The 17,849-nt window shown below is 36.2% G+C and overlaps 1 protein-coding gene across 1 annotated transcript; it reads right to left on the bottom strand.

Moving 5' to 3' along the window:
- Window positions 1–13,325: 13,325 nt before the first annotated feature.
- LOC103506126 lies at window positions 13,326–16,326 on the bottom strand. The gene is made up of 5 exons (XM_026821256.1): window positions 16,127–16,326; window positions 15,013–15,307; window positions 14,717–14,792; window positions 14,404–14,527; window positions 13,326–13,351 (listed from the first exon to the last, which is right to left on the bottom strand). Exons 1-5 carry the CDS (start codon window positions 16,176–16,178, stop codon window positions 13,326–13,328), a joined length of 573 nt encoding a protein of 190 aa, XP_026677057.1. The 5' UTR covers window positions 16,179–16,326.
- Between the last annotated feature and the right edge of the window lie 1,523 nt (window positions 16,327–17,849).

Below are 17,849 nucleotides of genomic sequence, written 5' to 3'. Positions count from 1 at the left end.
ATATGAGAAGAAGAAAGGGAGACATAGCTAGCCAAGGAAATATGGATGACAAATATGGAGTGAAAAACTGTCAAAGAGAGAAATATTGTAGAGAGGCTTAAAGCTGAAATGGAAATGGAACTTAAATGGAAAGACATCAAAGACAGAAATATAAGAGAAGAAGGAAAACGAAAAATGAGAGAGACAACAGAGGAGGTATTTGATGCGAAGGTCAGTACTGAAAGGAGATGAAATGAAGCAAAAAGAAAAGGAAGTAAGATAAACAGAAGAGTATAGATAGATACATACGTAGGTAAGAGAAAGAGAAAGAGAAAGCTGTCAGGAAAAAGCAATAGGATGGAAAGAGAGAGACACCAAACTTATGAACCTGTTGCTTTTATTTCCTTTTTAGAAGAAAGCCAGAGAGAGAGAGGGGAGGAGAGAGAATAAATGTTTTTTTAAGATGTTCCTTCTTCTAATCTTTGTGTTTAATTTTTTCGGAATATTTAGAGATTCAAGAGATTAGCTAAGCTTTTATTTTACATCCTACATTTTGCAGCCCTCACAAAACAAGGCTCGAGTTTTTTAGGAAGTTTCATGTAGAAGTTTTTTCATTCAGAGAAGGGGCGGAATTTTAATTTCGAAATGAGACAGATTTTTCACGTCACCATGAGTTTCTGTAAAAAGCATAGGGCATAGAGCTTACATGATAGCGCGGAGTGACGAATTTAGACCGCATAGAGCTGAGAGCATAAAGCTCTACTATGTTTTTAGCCAAAGTTCACACAAATTTACATCTTCTATAGCGACGGCCACAAATGCTTAAAAACAATTCCCCACGGCTACAATCTCCCCCATACGCAAGTAGAATTGTATTCCTGATTTTCTGGTACTCTTCTATGTAGATGCCTGTACGCAACTAGTATACAGCCTGTTTGTTTGACGTCAAACGCAACTAGAGTATACAGCCCCTGCTTGACGTCAAAATATTTGTGTAAAGTGTGAGATTATTTCCAGGAACAGGCTCTAGAATCATTGTGAGGCTTCCCCTTTTTGACATTTCCAAGAAATTCTCTGGGTCTCTCCGACTTTCATTTGTTTTACAGGATTACCCCCCGTTCTCCTCCCTGCCTGGTTGGCATGTCTTCATTTTTACTTTTTCACTGCAAATTTATCACTTGTCTCTATGCTTTTCTTCTTTGTCATGCTCACATTTTCTCCCGTTCAGCTATATTTTTGCTTCCAAACGAATACGGAGCCTACATAGGCCTGCCTTTTATAAGCGCTAAGTTGCGGATTGGATACTTTCTAGGGGAAACATTATATCCCAAAGTCCTAGACAGATAAACTTCGCTCTCAGACTCAGAACGGCTGTATTTCCTATGCCTATACCTACATATTGCTTTCTCTTTTTGATTTTGGGACTATAACATCTCCTTTGTTAGAGGCACCTACCTATAAAACCTATTTTAAAAGAAGAAGAATAAGAAAGAGAAGAAGTAGGTGTGTGTGGAGAGCCACAGTCAATAATATCTCAATGATACGTGCGAGTAGATAAGTAACCCTTTTCCAATGCCAACTTTAGTTGCTGGGTAAGGTATAAAATGCAATATAAAGTCTTCTACATAGACCGGGGCATTGGGAGCACCTTAGCCACAGATACTATGTAGAATTAATTTCTCAGTTTGTTGGCAATCAGACAGAAAATAATTATTACCTTTCCTCTACTGGTATGATAACTGAAAGTAATAACTTTATACGATTGAATAAATTAAAACATAAATTTTATAATTGCGAGAGAGTGTACTTTCTAATCTTCTTTTGTTTCATATCGAAACCTATAACCCTGCTTGACGTCAAAATATTTGTGTAAAGTGTGAGATTATTTCCAGGAACAGGCTCTAGAATCATTGTGAGGCTTCCCCTTTTTGAACATTTCCAAGAAATTCTCTGGGTCTCTCCGACTTTCATTTGTTTTACAGGATTACCCCCCGTTCCCCTCCCTGCCTGGTTGGCATGTCTTCATTTTTACTTTTTCACTGCAAATTTATCACTTGTCTCTATGCTCTTCTTCTTTGTCATGCTCACATTTTCTCCCGTTCAGCTTTATTTTTAGGTGCTCTTTTTTGCTTCCAAACGAATACGGAGCCTACATAGCCTACCTTTTATAAGCGCTAACTTACGGATTGGATACTTTCTAGGGGAAACATAATATCCTAAAGTCCTATAGGAGGTAGGTATATTAATCAAGGAGTAATGAAAAAACGAAACTTTTCTGGGGGGAGTGAGAGCAAAAAGAAACAGGAGAAGAATAAGTTCGTGTCGTTATATTTGACATTTTTTTGCTTCACTTTGACAGCTAACATGGCAACCTGGCACTGGGAACACGGGTGGAAATGTTATTGGTTCTGTCATATTACCTACATACCTATCTGCCTACCTCCCCTACCACCCTACCTACCTTCCTCAACTTTAAGACTAATACCTAGTGGTTCTGTGAACTGTAGACCTCACTCAGATTCTTTTGCCTAAGCTGAGACTTTAACAATAACGTCCTTTCATATCGACAATTGTTGTTTAACTTGGTAGGTACCTATTTGAATTGTGGACAAATTTACGATTTGGAAAAATGTCCTGCTTTGAAAAAATGTCTTCTGGGTAATCCTACGTAATACATAATTATGTATCAAAACAGAAATAAAACTATCAACACGTCTTATGTAGGTACCTATATCTAAAAAAAAGAGGTGACACACTATCCTGAAACCTGTCAATCACTCTAAACTCTAAAGAATAAAATTAAAGAATGGTTGATTTTGAACCTTTTAAACAAAACAATAGATTTACTTAGGTTTACCATCTTGACTTCCCAGGCATATGAATATGTATTGATATGCGTGGCAAATGTATTGGGGGATCGTAATGTTTTGAAAGATCGTAACGGGGGCCCCGTTCAGCTTTGGGGACCCAAATTTCAAGGATCGACGTGTCTTGATTCAAGGAAGATGTGTACCAAATTTCATCAAAATCAGACCAGCGGAACAGACATTCAAACAAATAAACAAACATCTAAACCAAAAATGCAAAATGGTCGTGTTAAAACATAGACCTCACTATCGTTCGGTCAAATACGTACAGTAGGTATATTTGAATTGAAACATTGTATTTTATTGATACTGTCTCTTTTTTTCGCTTTTCCTCCTTGCTTCTTTTCGTTCTCACACACATTATTCCACTCACTCACTTCTTAAAAGTACATCACAGGCACGCCCACTTGTTTGTGAGAGTGGGTTTAAATTCCTACATAAACCTTGTCAAACCCACATACCTTCATTTCACACACAGGAAGAAAAAGTATTTCTTCCTAAATGGGAGGGAGATCTGTCTCTAAATATTTGTTCTTCTCTCATCTCTCATGTTAGGTAGAGAGTTTGTTTATTTCTTTCTTTTTCTCCTCCCTCTTCCTCTCTCCCTCTTCCTCTCTCTCTCTCTCTCTTTCTTTCTATATTTCTTAATCCCTCTCTCCCTCTCTCTCTTCCTCTCGCTCTCTCTCTTTCTCTTCCTTTCGCTCTCTCTCTTTCTCTCTCTCTTTCTATATTTCTTAATCCCTCTCTCCCTCTTCCTCTCTCTCTCTTCCTCTCGCTCTCTCTTTCTTTCTATATTTCTTAATCCCTCTCTCTCTCTTTCTTTCTATATTTCTTAATCCCTCTCTATTTCTCTTCCCCTTTTTCATATTTCTTCCCTTTCTCTCTCCCTTTTCTTTCTCTACCTCTACCTTTTTTATATCTTATCTTTCTTTTGGACTCCCTCCCTCTCTTCTCTCTTTTTCTCTCTGTCTGTCTGTCTCTCTCTCTCTCTCTCTCTCTTTACGTTATCTACTTACATAATGAAGGCATTAAGCGAAGGAGAAGAAAACGAGAAAGAAGAAGGAGAGAAGGAAGAAAGCGGGTATTCAAAAGTATATGAAATTCGAAATTAAGTATTCGAAGTTCTCACTGGGGAAAATATAGGTTCCCCTCATGTATGAGGTACTAAAACATTGAATATGTTGCTGTGAATTCCCGAAGTCGTGTGATTTCGACCGCGACCAACAATATACACCATCAGATTCTCCTTGGTGGATTTAGTGGATTCTAGAAATACCTCAGCAGTTACCTGTTCCCTCTATCACTGGAAAAAAGTAAGTGAAATTCCCAGCTTGGATTTTAGACCCCTTTGATGACCTTTTGGACCTATCAGAGCCCTGTCTGTATTAGGGGCCGCCTCTTTGTGAGGAGGTAGATCCATACCTGAGCAAATAAACTAAATTCCAGACCACCATGAAAGTTTTTCTTCCGAAATTGAAATTTCGGAAACAAGAGAGAGAGAGAGAGAGGGAGAGAGCATTTTCAGGGAAGGTGGTTCAACGGATAAATGAGGTTTTTGTGTACATGATATACCTAATATTCGTGTAAAATACATCCACAATACGTATGGGTATTGGGTACCTAATAATAATATCAATATGTATACTTGTAGGTATAGGAAACAACCTCATTTATAAGCTACGAGTTATATTATTTCATGATGAGATAGCCATAACATAAGAACATGTTTTTCATCTTGTGGAGATAGAAAAGAAATAGAAATATAGAAAAATAATAGAAATATAGAAAAATCAGAATGGCTGGTCCTCCGCCTATCGAAATATTTTGTTAAATACCTATTCAATGGTCAACAGTCGACGCCTGCATAGGTACATTAATATCTATACTCTACATACATTTTAAATAATTAAGTACATAATTATTTAGGTCAATACCTACCGACGGAAAAATGTCGAATTAAAAATTTACATACTTTTAGTCCGTTCAATCTATTTTAAATTATTCTCTCCCAATTTTCAAGACTATAAGCTTCTCAACGGAATAAATTTAACTTTATGTTGTAAAACGAAGGATTTACCTTAGGGCAAATGGAGATTTTAGATGTCTTGAGATAAATTGATTTCTAAACAGTATGAAGAATTTGGTAGATGCCATCTTTTGTAAAAGCATAACAAACATTTGAAGCCATTCCAACATTACCAATCAAATTTACCAAACTTCTCTCTCTTCCTTCTATATTTCTCTTTCTCTCTTTCCTATTTATCTCCTTCTATTCTCTGAATATACCTCTCTCTCCAATCTCTCTTTCTTCTCCTTCTCTGTCCAGACTTCAGATTTGGATTTTTCACAACTTTTTACGTAGGAATCGACCTTTTATTCATAATTTTTACCCAACTGCAACTGCTCCATTACTCTATCAGTAGGTGTAACCTTAAGAAGTCAGTCGGATATTTAGGGAGCAAACCATTATTAACTTTGTTCCAAGTTCGAAAGAGATGCTGCTCATCTTTTCCTATTATTTGTGCAGATCATTGGGGACTTGAAATGAGTTTACCATCTCTGCTTCACTTCTGTTCCTTTTTGGAAAAGAAATCTGAGCTTCAGTGATTACAGATTAGGACAGGGATTAATAGATAGTTGATGTTTATTACAGGAATACGGGGTGATAAAAAAACTTTTGTAGAATTAGTGCTAAAATAGGTGTAAAATCAATCTGAAGGTGAAATTCAAATAAATTCACGTATCTTTTGGTCTCCTTTTTTTGGCACATTGTCATCATGTATTTATGTGGTTTGGTACTTCGGAAAACTTTGTCACCTTTCACTATGTTAGCCTACAGTGTTTGGTACGAGCTTTGTCACATCCACTAATTTCAACATTAACCTTCCTCTCTCTCTCTTTCTCTCTCTACTCTCTGCCTCTCTCTCTCTCTCTCTCTCTCTACTCTCTGCCTCTCTCTCTCTCTCACTGCTCAATCTCTCTCTACTCTCTCACTGCTCAATCTCTCTCCTTTCATCTACCTCTCCTTCTTTTCCTTCATTCAGAATAATTATATTGTACCTAGGCATGTACATACCTCTATGTATCTACTTAACCTTTTCACCATGGACAAGTACCTATGTAGACGTTTTTTTTTTTTTTTTTTTTTTTTTTTTTTTTTTCATTTTTATTATGTTTGAACATAGTTTCCGTCAACCCAGCAATAAAACCGTAAAGTCATAAAGCGTACAGTATTCCGTGGAGGTGTTGAGAATTTGCTGTGGAGGTGCAAACATATAAACTTTGGATGTAATGGGTGGGAGGAGTTAGAGGGGAGGGGGAGATTTTTTAATGAGTTGCACTAAGTAGAAAGTGTGTAAGAGCCTTCTTTCTGTACTTTTTATTATTTTCCTTTGGTGCCTTTCTTTTCGCAATGTTCAAAAAGGTACCTACATACATATACAATGCTTTAACTACCTATAGTTTTGATTAAAAAATACATAGATAGGTACATAAATACATATAGATAATAAATAAATAAATGTATAGGTTGTATAGGTATGGTACCTACGTAAGGAAATTTTCATTAAATTTCACTTACATAACATAAGACGTAGAGACGTTAGAATATGTACCTATGTTATGTATTTTATTTATATTGAAATTAAGATACCGCTGCACGTAAATATTAAACAAATCTAAATCCGCCCTTGATATGGATTTAATTGAAATGAGATAGATACCTACACGCAGTTTTTAGACACATGAAATTCTTCCTCTAATACCTTTCATTCAATTTGAAAAGCTCGCTCTCGCTCTCTCTCTCTCTTTCTATAGTACCTACCTACCTACCTGTAACCTATATACATTCAGCGTGGGTATTATTATTACCTGTACATTTGTATTATACGTATAGCAAGTCTGTTTAATTAAAAAAGTTACCTACGTTTTAAAATTCCATTTCGAAAAATATATTACAGGTACGAGTAGATAGTTATACATGTCAGGTGTACCTGTACCACCTATCTTTCTCTCTTTCCTATTTATCTCCTTCTATTCTCTGAATATACCTCTCTCTCCAATCTCTCTTTCTTCTCCTTCTCTGTCCATTTAATTTTTACCCTTCCTTCCTCTCTCTTGGACTATCTCGCTTTATTCTTCTTTTTCTCCTCTATCTCTCTCTCTCCCCTTCTCTTCGGTTCTCTTTCACACGCTTTCACAATAATAATAACACATCATTCTCACAACTTATCCATCAAAACTTTCATCAGCGTACAACTTTTCTTTTAGACTTGAAATGTCCAACTTTCTGGACAGGATGAAACTTTGGATGGGAGAGGGGGAGAAGGGGGTGGTAGGGAGAAGATGAGATTTGGAGGGGGGAAAGAAGAAGGAGTTAAAAATAGGAAGGAGAAAAAGATAGGGGTAAGGGAAGAGAGATAGAACATGGTGTGAAAAGTAGAGAAAGGGAAGTTAGAGGAAGGAAAATTGAATTCTTAGGGAGAAGGAGAGAGAGGGAATGAAAAGAGAGAAAGAGTGGGAAGGGGGGTGAGATTATACCTACCTGTGGGTGTGAATGGAAAGTTAAAATCGTTGAAAACAAAACATAGGCAGGTATTATTGTATCAATTCTCTCACCTTTATCCTTTTTAGTTTTATCTCTTTATTCCTCTCGACCCTTCCTTACTTTATCTATGCCTCTCTCTCCCTGATTCTCTAAGTTTCAATGTGTCGAATTTCGAATCTCTTGAATATTTTTCAGCTACTTACAAAGCTTTTGCCTTTTGACTAAAATTAAATCATCTTTAAAGCTTTAAACTATAATTATTATTATGTTTCATGCTAGATTTTCCAATCAGCCAAATGGGGACCTGACCAGATAGCTGATACTTTATTCCTCTCGACCCTTCCTTACTTTATCTATGCCTCTCTCTCCCTGATTCTCTAAGTTTCAATGTGTCGAATTTCGAATCTCTTTTGAATATTTTTCAGCTACTTACAAAGCTTTTGCCTTTTGACTAAAATTAAATCATCTTTAAACTATAATAATTATGTTTCATGCTAGATTTTCCAATCAGCCAAATGGGGACCTGACCAGATAGCTATGTAAATTAAACCCCTGAGGTCTTGAACCTTGCGGTTTAATATCGCAAACCTCAATTTAATTTTCGAAATTAATTTTCAACTCAGAAACCAAAAGTTTCCAAATGAAATTTTGAACGATTAAACGTTGACCCTCAAACTTGGAAGCTTCCTTAGGTTAAAATATATTAGGTATGGAAAAGGGTGAACGAATAGAGAGAGAGACAGACAGAGAGAGAGAAAGAGAGAGAGAAACAGTCAGAAAGGAGAAAGTTCAAAAGAAAGGGAGGGGGAAAGAAAGGGACAGAGAAAGAAAGAGATAGAGAGATAGATAGAGATAGAGAGAGAGAGAGAGAGAGAGAGAGAAATAGTCAGAAAAGATGACGTGCAGAAAGAAGGAAAAAATAAAGGGAGGGGGAAAGAAAGAGGCAGAGACAGAGAAAAAAGAGAGAATGTGGGAAAAGATGAGAAGAAGGGGAGAGAAACAGAGGAGAGGGAGTAAGAAATATAGAAAGAAAGAGATAGAGAAAGAGAGAGAGAGGAGAAGTGAGCAAAAGCAAAATTCGAAGTCTGGCCTAACTTATAGGCAAGTTATACCTAAAGGATATATTATAATGCATTTTTTATCTCTCTCTCTATCCTTCCCTCTCTCCTTCTCTTTTTCTTCTCTTGGTATGGAGGAAAAATGTTATGTAGGTACCTATGTTATGTGTTTCATTTATATTGAAATTAAGATACCGCTGCACGTAAATATTAAACAAATCTAAATCCGCCTTTGATATGGATTTAACTGAAATGAGATAAATACCTACACGGAGTTTTTAGACACATGAAATTCTTCCTCTAATACCTTTCATTCAATTTGAAAAGCTCGCTCTCTCTCTCTCTCTTTCTCCATCTCTTTCTATAGTACCTACCTATACATTCAGCGTAGGTATTATTATTACCTGTACATTTGTATTATACGTATAGCAAGTCTGTTTAATTAAAAAAGTTACCTACATTTTAAAATTCCATTTCGAAAAATATATTACAAGTACGAGTAGATAGTTATACATGTCAGGTGTACCTGTACCACCTAATATCTCCTTTTAGGTATCAAAATATATGACGTAAGTAAAGCCGTATTTTCTTTTTCCAAATTTTCCTCTTTGGATATATGGATATTTTTGGAATTTTTTCCTCTTTGGGCGTAATAGCGCGACAACATTGACTGTCATGGTATACGCTTATGTATTCTAATTGGTTATCTGAAAGAAGGGCCTCTGAGTGAGTGAAATTTTGCTATTTGTACGATGAAAAATTCCAAGAATTAGATAATTTGTCTCTCAGAAAGAAAAGAATCAGTCGAAAAATATCAAAAAGAAAGGTAATTTAATTGAAATCCCTCAAACGTTTTCGAAAATTTTCTTTTTTTCTAACTTTGGCTTTCTCTTTTGCCCCTCTTTCTTTACCTCCTCATTAGTGAAAATTACTCCTTTTTCTCTTTCCTTCTTCACCTTTTCTCCTTTCGCTTTCTCTTTCGCCTTCTCAGTTCTTTTACTTCTTTATTAAACTCCCTCAATGGCTGTCTTCTCCCAATCATCTTTTTTCCCCCCTTACAAAAATTCTCATTCTCCGAAAGTTCCATTTTCCAATAAACTCGTCTTCCTTTCACTTTGAAGTTTGATAAAACTGGATTTGTGATTTTGAGTCCAGTTTTCTAAACTCGACACATTTGAAGGGTCGATTCCAGAAAATCCCAAGTCCAATTTTTCTATCTATCAGGAGAGTAAAATGAACTTGGGGTCTTCTTGAGCTGAAAGTGACTAAACATTTAAAACTGCAATCTAAATTCTGAAGGACTTACTTATAGGTTATAGGGTCTAGTAAATGGTATAAATTTATAAAACTGTCATCATTTTGAGTAGAGCTCAATGCCAGATTTCCAGTGAAATGTACAGGTACTTACAGCTTAAATTTCGCCAAACATTGACTTGGGCTTTTCTTGAATCGACCTTTTCCATTAGACCTAGCCTTTTTAGCTTATCTTGAAGGAAGAGGAGTGAGAGAACGAAGGGAAGTAAAAGAAGAGGTTTGTCAATTGTCATTAGACTCATTCAGGTTTTAGCATTATTACTTCCATTTTCGGCAATTTTGAATTGAGAGGGGGATTTAGGGCCATTAATCTGTTCAATAATGACTCATCTCCCCCTCTCCTGATGAGACTATTATCCGTTCCCTCCCTCCCAATTCCCACCCTCATATTGTGGTCCCATCATTCAGGCAAACGTGGTGCTTTTTGCCTGATGAATAAAACATGAAATAAATATTGTCTGGCCTAGGAAATATCTGTCAATATTTCATATGGAATCAGCACATTTCTTTACATGCCATCAGTACTGTCCTACCTGTTTTGAATTTAACATTTTATGGTGTAAATAAATCTGTGTGTCTTTAGATTTTATAAAATTCATAAATCTCAGTTCTAGTCTACAATTTCTTATTCCCATAATGAAATTGAATTCTATGTTCTACAATGAACTCCTCTAAATTACTCCCAAAATATTTTTTAATAACTTTTCTTTTTGTCCTCTCTCTCTCTCTCTTCCTTTCTTGAATAGGACATTCAAAAGAAGGTAGAAGGAGAAAGAGAGTTTTTACCAATCCTATTTGTCTTTATTCTTTCTGTTTATTTTCAAAATCTTTTCTCTTTGTTTTAATTTTTTTCGATTTTTGTTCTCCTTAAAAAGAAGGAAGGAAGGGGGAAGAAGAGGAAAAGGAGGGGGAAAAATCGGGAGTACAAAGTTTCAAATTAAATTTTGTGAAGGTAAAAGTTTGCTCGTTGAATGAGAATGGATGAGGAGGAGGAGGAAGAAGAAAAGGAGGAGGATGATGAGCAAAAGCAGGAAAGGGAGGAGAAGGACTCCTCTCCACTATCTAATGGCCACCCCTCCCCCTAAGGCTCCTACCTCCCCAATCTTGAGTTTTGTACTTATTCACGTAATTTTGAAAGAAATCTTCATTTTTTACCTCCCTCCCTCCCTTTTTTACCTCTCCCTAGATAAAATATATCTTTTAAAAAGTATGTAGCTATTATGTTACTGTGGATTCTCGAAATTAAAAATTACTCCTTTTTCTCTTTCCTTCTTCACCTTTTCTCCTTTCGCTTTCTCTTTCGCCTTCTCAGTTCTTTTACTTCTTTATTAAATTCCCTCAATGGCTGTCTTCTCCCAATCATCTTTTTCCCCCCTTACAAAAATTCTCATTCTCCGAAAGTTCCATTTTTCAATAAACTCGTCTTCCTTTCCCTTTGAAGTTTGATAAAACTGGATTTGTGATTTTGAGTCCAGTTTTCTAAACTCGACACATTTGAAGGGTCGATTCCAGAAAATCCCAAGCCCAATTTTTCTATCTATCAGGAGTGTAAAATGAACTTGGGGTCTTCTTGAGCTGAAAGTGACTAAACATTTAAAACTGCAATCTAAATTCTGAAGGACTTACTTATAGGGTCTAGTAAATGGTATAAATTTATAATTAACCGTCATCATTTTGAGTAGAGCTCGATACCAGATTTCCAGTGAAATGTACAAGTACTTACAGCTTAAATTTCACCAAACATTGACTTGGGCTTTTCTTCAATCGACCTTTTCCATTAGACCTAGCCTTTTTAGCTTATCTTGAAGGAAGAGGAGTAAGAGAACGAAGGGAAGTAAAAGAAGAGGTTTGTCAATTGTCATTAGACTCATTCAGGTTTTAGCATTATTACTTCCATTTTCGGCAATTTTGAATTGAGAGGGGGATTTAGGGCCATTAATCTGTTCAATAATGACTCATCTCCCCCTCTCCTGATGAGACTATTATCCGTTCCCTCCCTCCCAATTCCCACCCTCATATTGTGGTCCCATCATTACAAAATCCCTCCCTATATTCAGCATTTCTCCCCAGTATGTCTAAAATTTTATGGGAGATAAAATTATTGTTTCAACTGCTTTTAGTACCTATTATTGTACATTGTTGGAATGATTATTTATGTAAATAAGTGAGAAACATTACCCATTATTTTTTTAAAATACCAATAATGATAATTTAGTAATAAAATGTTTTTCCAACATGTCTACCTGTTTCCTCTTCCTATAGGTACCAATCATTTCTACCTCATTTTAAAGTGTAACAATGTAGTCTGAGAAGTATGCTGTGTCGTTTTGGCAACAAAACTTTGGGCAGTCCGTCAATAATCTTTACTGATTGCTCCTCTCTCAGATATCAATCTCACCGCGGGATTCAATCACCGAACCTTCCACATATTAGTTCCTCCCTATAAGCGGAAGAAATTCTTAAGCTTACCCTCCCACACTCCCACCTAAATATTCTTTTTCTCCCTTTCTCTCTTTTTCCCCCTCTACCCCAAATAAAAAATTAATTTAATTTTAAATATTAAACACCCCTGAAGTTAATTCTTATTCTTATTAAATCTTAACCTCAGTCAAACTTTCGCTGCTGATCCGTTCCAAGAGCTGCAAAAAGGTATCTTTTCACCCGTGGGCCCTCTAAAAGTAACGAAACATATTCTAGCTACACGCTACACCTATGCACCGTTTCTACATCCCATTAACAAACCTCCCTCGAGCTTGAGATGAAAACAATAGAAACAAACATTATTTAAACAAAATTTATAAAAGCTTCTAAATCCACAAGTGGTTGGTACCTATCTGTATTCTGTACGTGAATTAGTAGGGTCAGAATGGACCTTCACAAAGTTACCAAGTCGTCCATTAAGTAAAAGAAGAGTAAATATGTATGTAGTAAGCCAAAATACCCGGCTATTAGGTCCACTTTGGCAGTCAACGATAAAATAATACAATCATTGGACTGATCAAGTAGCACAGAAGCAAGTAAATTGAGTGAACCAAACAATAAACTCAATAGAAGAAGGAGAATTCACAGCAACATCTCCTATTATGATTTTGAGCTAAACTCTCCCTCTCGATCTCTCTCCTTTCCCTTTCTCTCTCTCTCTCTCTCTTCCTTCCTTTAATTCCAAATGCGGACTTTCTCTCTATCTCTCCCTCTTTCTTTCTCCCTCTATCGCTCTCTATCTTTCTCCCTCCCTCTTTCCTTTCTCTCCCTCCTCCTTCCCCCTCCTAAGTCTTATTCCCAATTACTCTATCAGTAGGTGTAACCTTAAGAAGTCAGTCGGATATTTAGGGAGCAAACCATTATTAACTTTGTTCAAAGTTCGAAAGAGATGCTGCTCATCTTTTCCTATCCTCCTTCCCCCTCCTAAGTCTTATTCCCAATTACTCTATCAGTAGGTGTAACCTTAAGAAGTCAGTCGGATATTTAGGGAGCAAACTATTAACTTTGTTCCAAGTTCGAAAGAGATGCTGCTCATCTTTTCCTATTATTTGTGCAGATCATTGGGGACTTGAAATGAGTTTACCATCTCTGCTTCACTTCTGTTCCTTTTTTGAAAAGAAATCTGAGCTTCAGTGATTACAGATTAGGACAGGGATTAATAGATAGTTGATGTGTATTACAGGAATACGGGGTGATGAAAAAACTTTTGTAGAATTAGTGCTGAAATACCAAGGTGTAAAATCAATCTGAAGGTGAAATTCAAATAAATTCACGTCTCTTTTGGTCTCCTTTTTTTGGCACATTGTCATCATGTATTTATGTGGTTTGGTACTTCGGAAAACTTCGTCATATGCCTGGCTTTGGAAATACGAAAGATGAACTCAGCAACATTACACGTGGTTTGGACAGTTTATCTTTCAATGGGAAGGCACGCGTTCGAATCCCAACCAAGGCAATTCCTCCTAGAGACCACCTTTCACTTGAATAATTTTATTATGATGGTATCATATAGGCACCTGGCTGGGGGACATTAAACAGGGAGTAGGCCAGCTTAGTCGGTGGGTAGCTAAGTTCCATAAAAAAAAAAAAAAAAATCTTGTTAATCTAATGTTGTACTTGTGATTTTGTTAGATGGAATCTTGGGATTATCCTGCCAGATTAAGTTGTATTTGTTATACTTGATACCCGGGTTAATCTAGGATTAACCTTAATCCGTGGTGATAAACCTCGACTTAAATTTTTCCACATTGCTGAAAAATTGTGCACTAAGTACACATATAACATACATTGGTAAATATGTAGGTACATGAATCTCAGAGCATGTAGATATTATAATAATTATAAGTAGGCATGTGTAATAATTAATAATATGTAGAGTTATGCAGATATTCAGAGCCCTACTCCACATAATATGTCAAAATATACATATAAGACCTTGGTTAGACTGCGGGGGCAAAGGGACTTTTCAGTCCGATCCCAGCAGGATAAACAATGTATATTCTATTCTATTCTAAATCTAGGTAGGTACCTAATATTCTTGTAGACATGTATGTAAATTTTTGTAGGGTTCCCTTTTCCCTTGAGAGCTAAAATTCTTGTATGGCTTTCATCAGACTATTTACCGATTCATACAAATAAGAAAATAGATTCTACTTACCTCCCTTCAGCATATGTCGGTCTTTGTATCTAAGATATACTGGTTTGGTTGTCTTGGTAATAGGTCCTGGGTTCAGGCCCAGCTTCTTCAGTTCTTTCACAAGAACATCTGTGTCATATCCTGCCTTTGGTACGAGCTTTGTCACATCCACTAATTTCAACATTAACCTTCCTCTCTCTCTCTTTCTCTCTCTACTCTCTGCCTCTCTCTCTCACTGCTCAATCTCTCTCCTTTCATCTACCTCTCCTTCTTTTCCTTCATTCAGAATAATTATTGTACCTAGGCATGTACATACCTCTATGTAATATCCTGCTGATACGGAGGCTAGAGACTTCTGGATCAACTTCTCACAGGAAGCATTATTGAATTCTTGAGCCAGCTCAAGAGTTCTGAAAATACAAACAGAATGATGTAAATGTAAAGCAAGATAGGGCTAAATCATGGAATGGGATTGAGTGATTTTCAACAAAGTAACATTGTGTAATCCACAACTAAAATTATTAAAAAAAAAAATCAAGAACTACTTAAGAGGAAGCTCATTTGTGAATATTTCATTGAATATCACTGAGCCATTACTCAAGTAACTCTTAAAATACAACACTAGATTACCTGTCACTAGGCTGAGCCCCATGTTTCAAAAGAAACTTGGTTGTCTCAAGTCGGTCATTTGAAACGGCTATGTCCAAAGGAGAGTATCCTTCGCCAGTCAATGCATTCACATCTACGTTCCACTTGACCAGAGTTCGAAACAAATCCCGAGCAAACTTTGTACATGGAATGGTGGATGAAGCATGAATAACCCCGATGTGAAGATCTGGATGTAAACCATTGATGTCAGGGAGTGATTTAATGAGGGATTTACATGAGGCAATATTTTCTTCTTCTATAGCTTGGAAAATATCATCTGAAAGAGAAACAAAGGTCTGTATTTTAGTTTTTAATAATATTAAACATCTACCTAATAGTTCAATACTCAACCTAACCTTAGAGAAGAAAAAAATAAAATAAAATAGAACACACTCACACATCCAACTCATAGTAGGTAGGTACCTAATGATGAAAATATTACAAATGTAAAGATAGATTTAAATAAACAATTATACAATGCCAATCCAAGAGTCCAAGACAAAAGAGGTCTCTGCAGGAGACTGAAATTTTACCAATCTGAACTGAAAGCAAAAATCAGAGGATCTTCGTATTTTGATATCGGTTGTTGTATCTGAACAGTGAACAGTCAACCTAGAACAGTGTCTAAATAATCTTCTGAGATGGAAATGATGGAATGGATGAAGAGTCTCTCAAAAGTCCAATATGATCAATACCAAATGAGAGTGAATTCATTCACTGTGGATTATTCAAACATCTCCAGAACTCCAATAGGTGAGTTGATTGTTTGTTTTTGTAAAAAAAAGTACTGTATCTATGAGGTAGCTTTGATACTTAGGTAGCTAAATACCTTAGCAATTATATCAAACCTAGGTACTGAGAAAGATCTTCCACTATGCTAGTCCCTGTGGCTGCGATTATAAGCAGCGAGTATTAAAAGTGTTGATGGAGTAGAAGTATTATTATTACGGTGGATTTTCCTGGTGTTTCCTCTGAACACCAAGACAAACACCAACCACTTATACAGCTATCAAGAAACAGAAAATGTATTTTGAGGTGACAACTTCAAACCACTCTATGCTCTCTGACTCTGTTTTAAACCTTAATAAGTACTTACAGTAATGCAATGATAACATCACATCCAGATCCTCAGGACATGGCTTATCCATCAGCAACACTATTATTACGTCTACTTGTTGATATGCAAACAGTGTCTGTAGCTGAGTGTGCAGGGGTTAACAGTTCAGACAGTACTAGTTAGGGAGTTTATCAGTCTTCAGCCCTTTTATCATCTTTATTTCTTATCAGTTGGGTGGCTCTGACAGTTTCAACAGTTTTGTTTTGTTTTTGTTTTTCAGAAATCAGAGAAAATCTGAACCAGTGTTGCCAAATGAAAAAAAAATAATAACAAAAATTCCCTGTAAAACACCAACCACTTATACAGCTATCAAGAAACAGAAAATGTATTTTGAGGTGACAACTTCAAACCACTCTATGCTCTCTGGCTCTGTTTTAAACCTTAATAAGTACTTACAGTAATGCAATGATAACATCACATCCAGATCCTCAGGATATGGCTTATCCATCAGCAACACTATTATTATGTTTGTTTGTTTGTTACGTTTAACGAGCTATTTAATTACTTGATTTTAAGCTCAAAGGGGTATTATTATGTCTACTTGTTGATATGCAAACAGTGTCTGTAGCTGTTAGCTGAGTGTGCAGGGGTTAACAGTTCAGACAGTACTAGTACTAGTTAGTAGTTAGGGAGTTTATCAGTCTTCAGCCCTTTTATCATCTTTATTTCTTATCAGTTGGGTGGCTCTGGCTCTGACAGTTTCAACAGTTTTGTTTTGTTTTTCAGAAATCAGAGAAAATCTGAACCAGTGTTGCCAAATGAAAAAAAATAACAAAAATTCCCTGTATTGGAGGAAAAATATTCCCTGGTTTACTAAAAAATTCCCTTCTCACGATGTAAGGAGCATAGATGTAGAAGCTACATCTATGGTAAGGAGTTCGTTTTGCTTTTTTTTCATTTTTATTATGTTTGAACATAGTTTCCGTCAACCCAGCAATAAAACCGTAAAGTCATAAAGCGTACAGTATTCCATGGAGTATGGAGGTGTTCCGTGGAGGTGTTGAGAATTTGCTGTGGAGGTGAAAACATATAAACTTTGGAAGTAATGGGTGGGAGGAGTTAGAGGGGAGGGGGAGACTTTTTAATGAGTTGCACTAAGTAGAAAGTGTGTAAGAGCCTTTTTCCTGTACTTTTTATTATTTTTCTTTGGTGCCTTTCTTTTCGCAATGTTCAAAAAGGTACCTACATATAAAATACTTTAACTACATATAGTTTTGATTAAAAAATACATAGATAGGTACATAAATACACAGATAATAATAAATATAAATGTATAGATTGTGTCGGTACGGTACCTACGTAAGGAAATTTTCATTAAATTTCACTTACATAACATAAGACGTAGAGATGTTAGAATATGTAGAATGAGAATGGATGAGGAGGAGGAGGAAGAAGAAAAGGAGGAGGATGATGAGCAAAAGCAGGAAAGGGAGGAGAAGGACTCCTCTCCTCTCCACTATCTAATGGTCACCCCTCCCCCTAAGGTTCCTACCTCCCCAATCTTGAGTTTTGTACTTATTCACGTAATTTTAAAAGAAATCTTCATTTTTTACCTCCCTCCCTAGAATATATATCTTTTAAAAAGTATGTAGCTGTTATGTTACTGTGGATTCTCGAAATCGTGAGAATAGGTACCTACTGTAGGGTTTCCTGGCGAATTCTTGAAATAACAAACAAATTTCTACTTACCATCGGTCAATAT

Source organism: Diaphorina citri, unplaced genomic scaffold, assembly GCF_000475195.1.
Source record: "Diaphorina citri unplaced genomic scaffold, Diaci psyllid genome assembly version 1.1 scaffold216, whole genome shotgun sequence".
In the NCBI taxonomy this organism is placed as follows: domain Eukaryota; kingdom Metazoa; phylum Arthropoda; class Insecta; order Hemiptera; family Psyllidae; genus Diaphorina; species Diaphorina citri.
The sequence above is the reverse complement of the archived record's forward strand: the minus strand, read 5'-3'. Positions and strand labels throughout refer to the sequence as shown.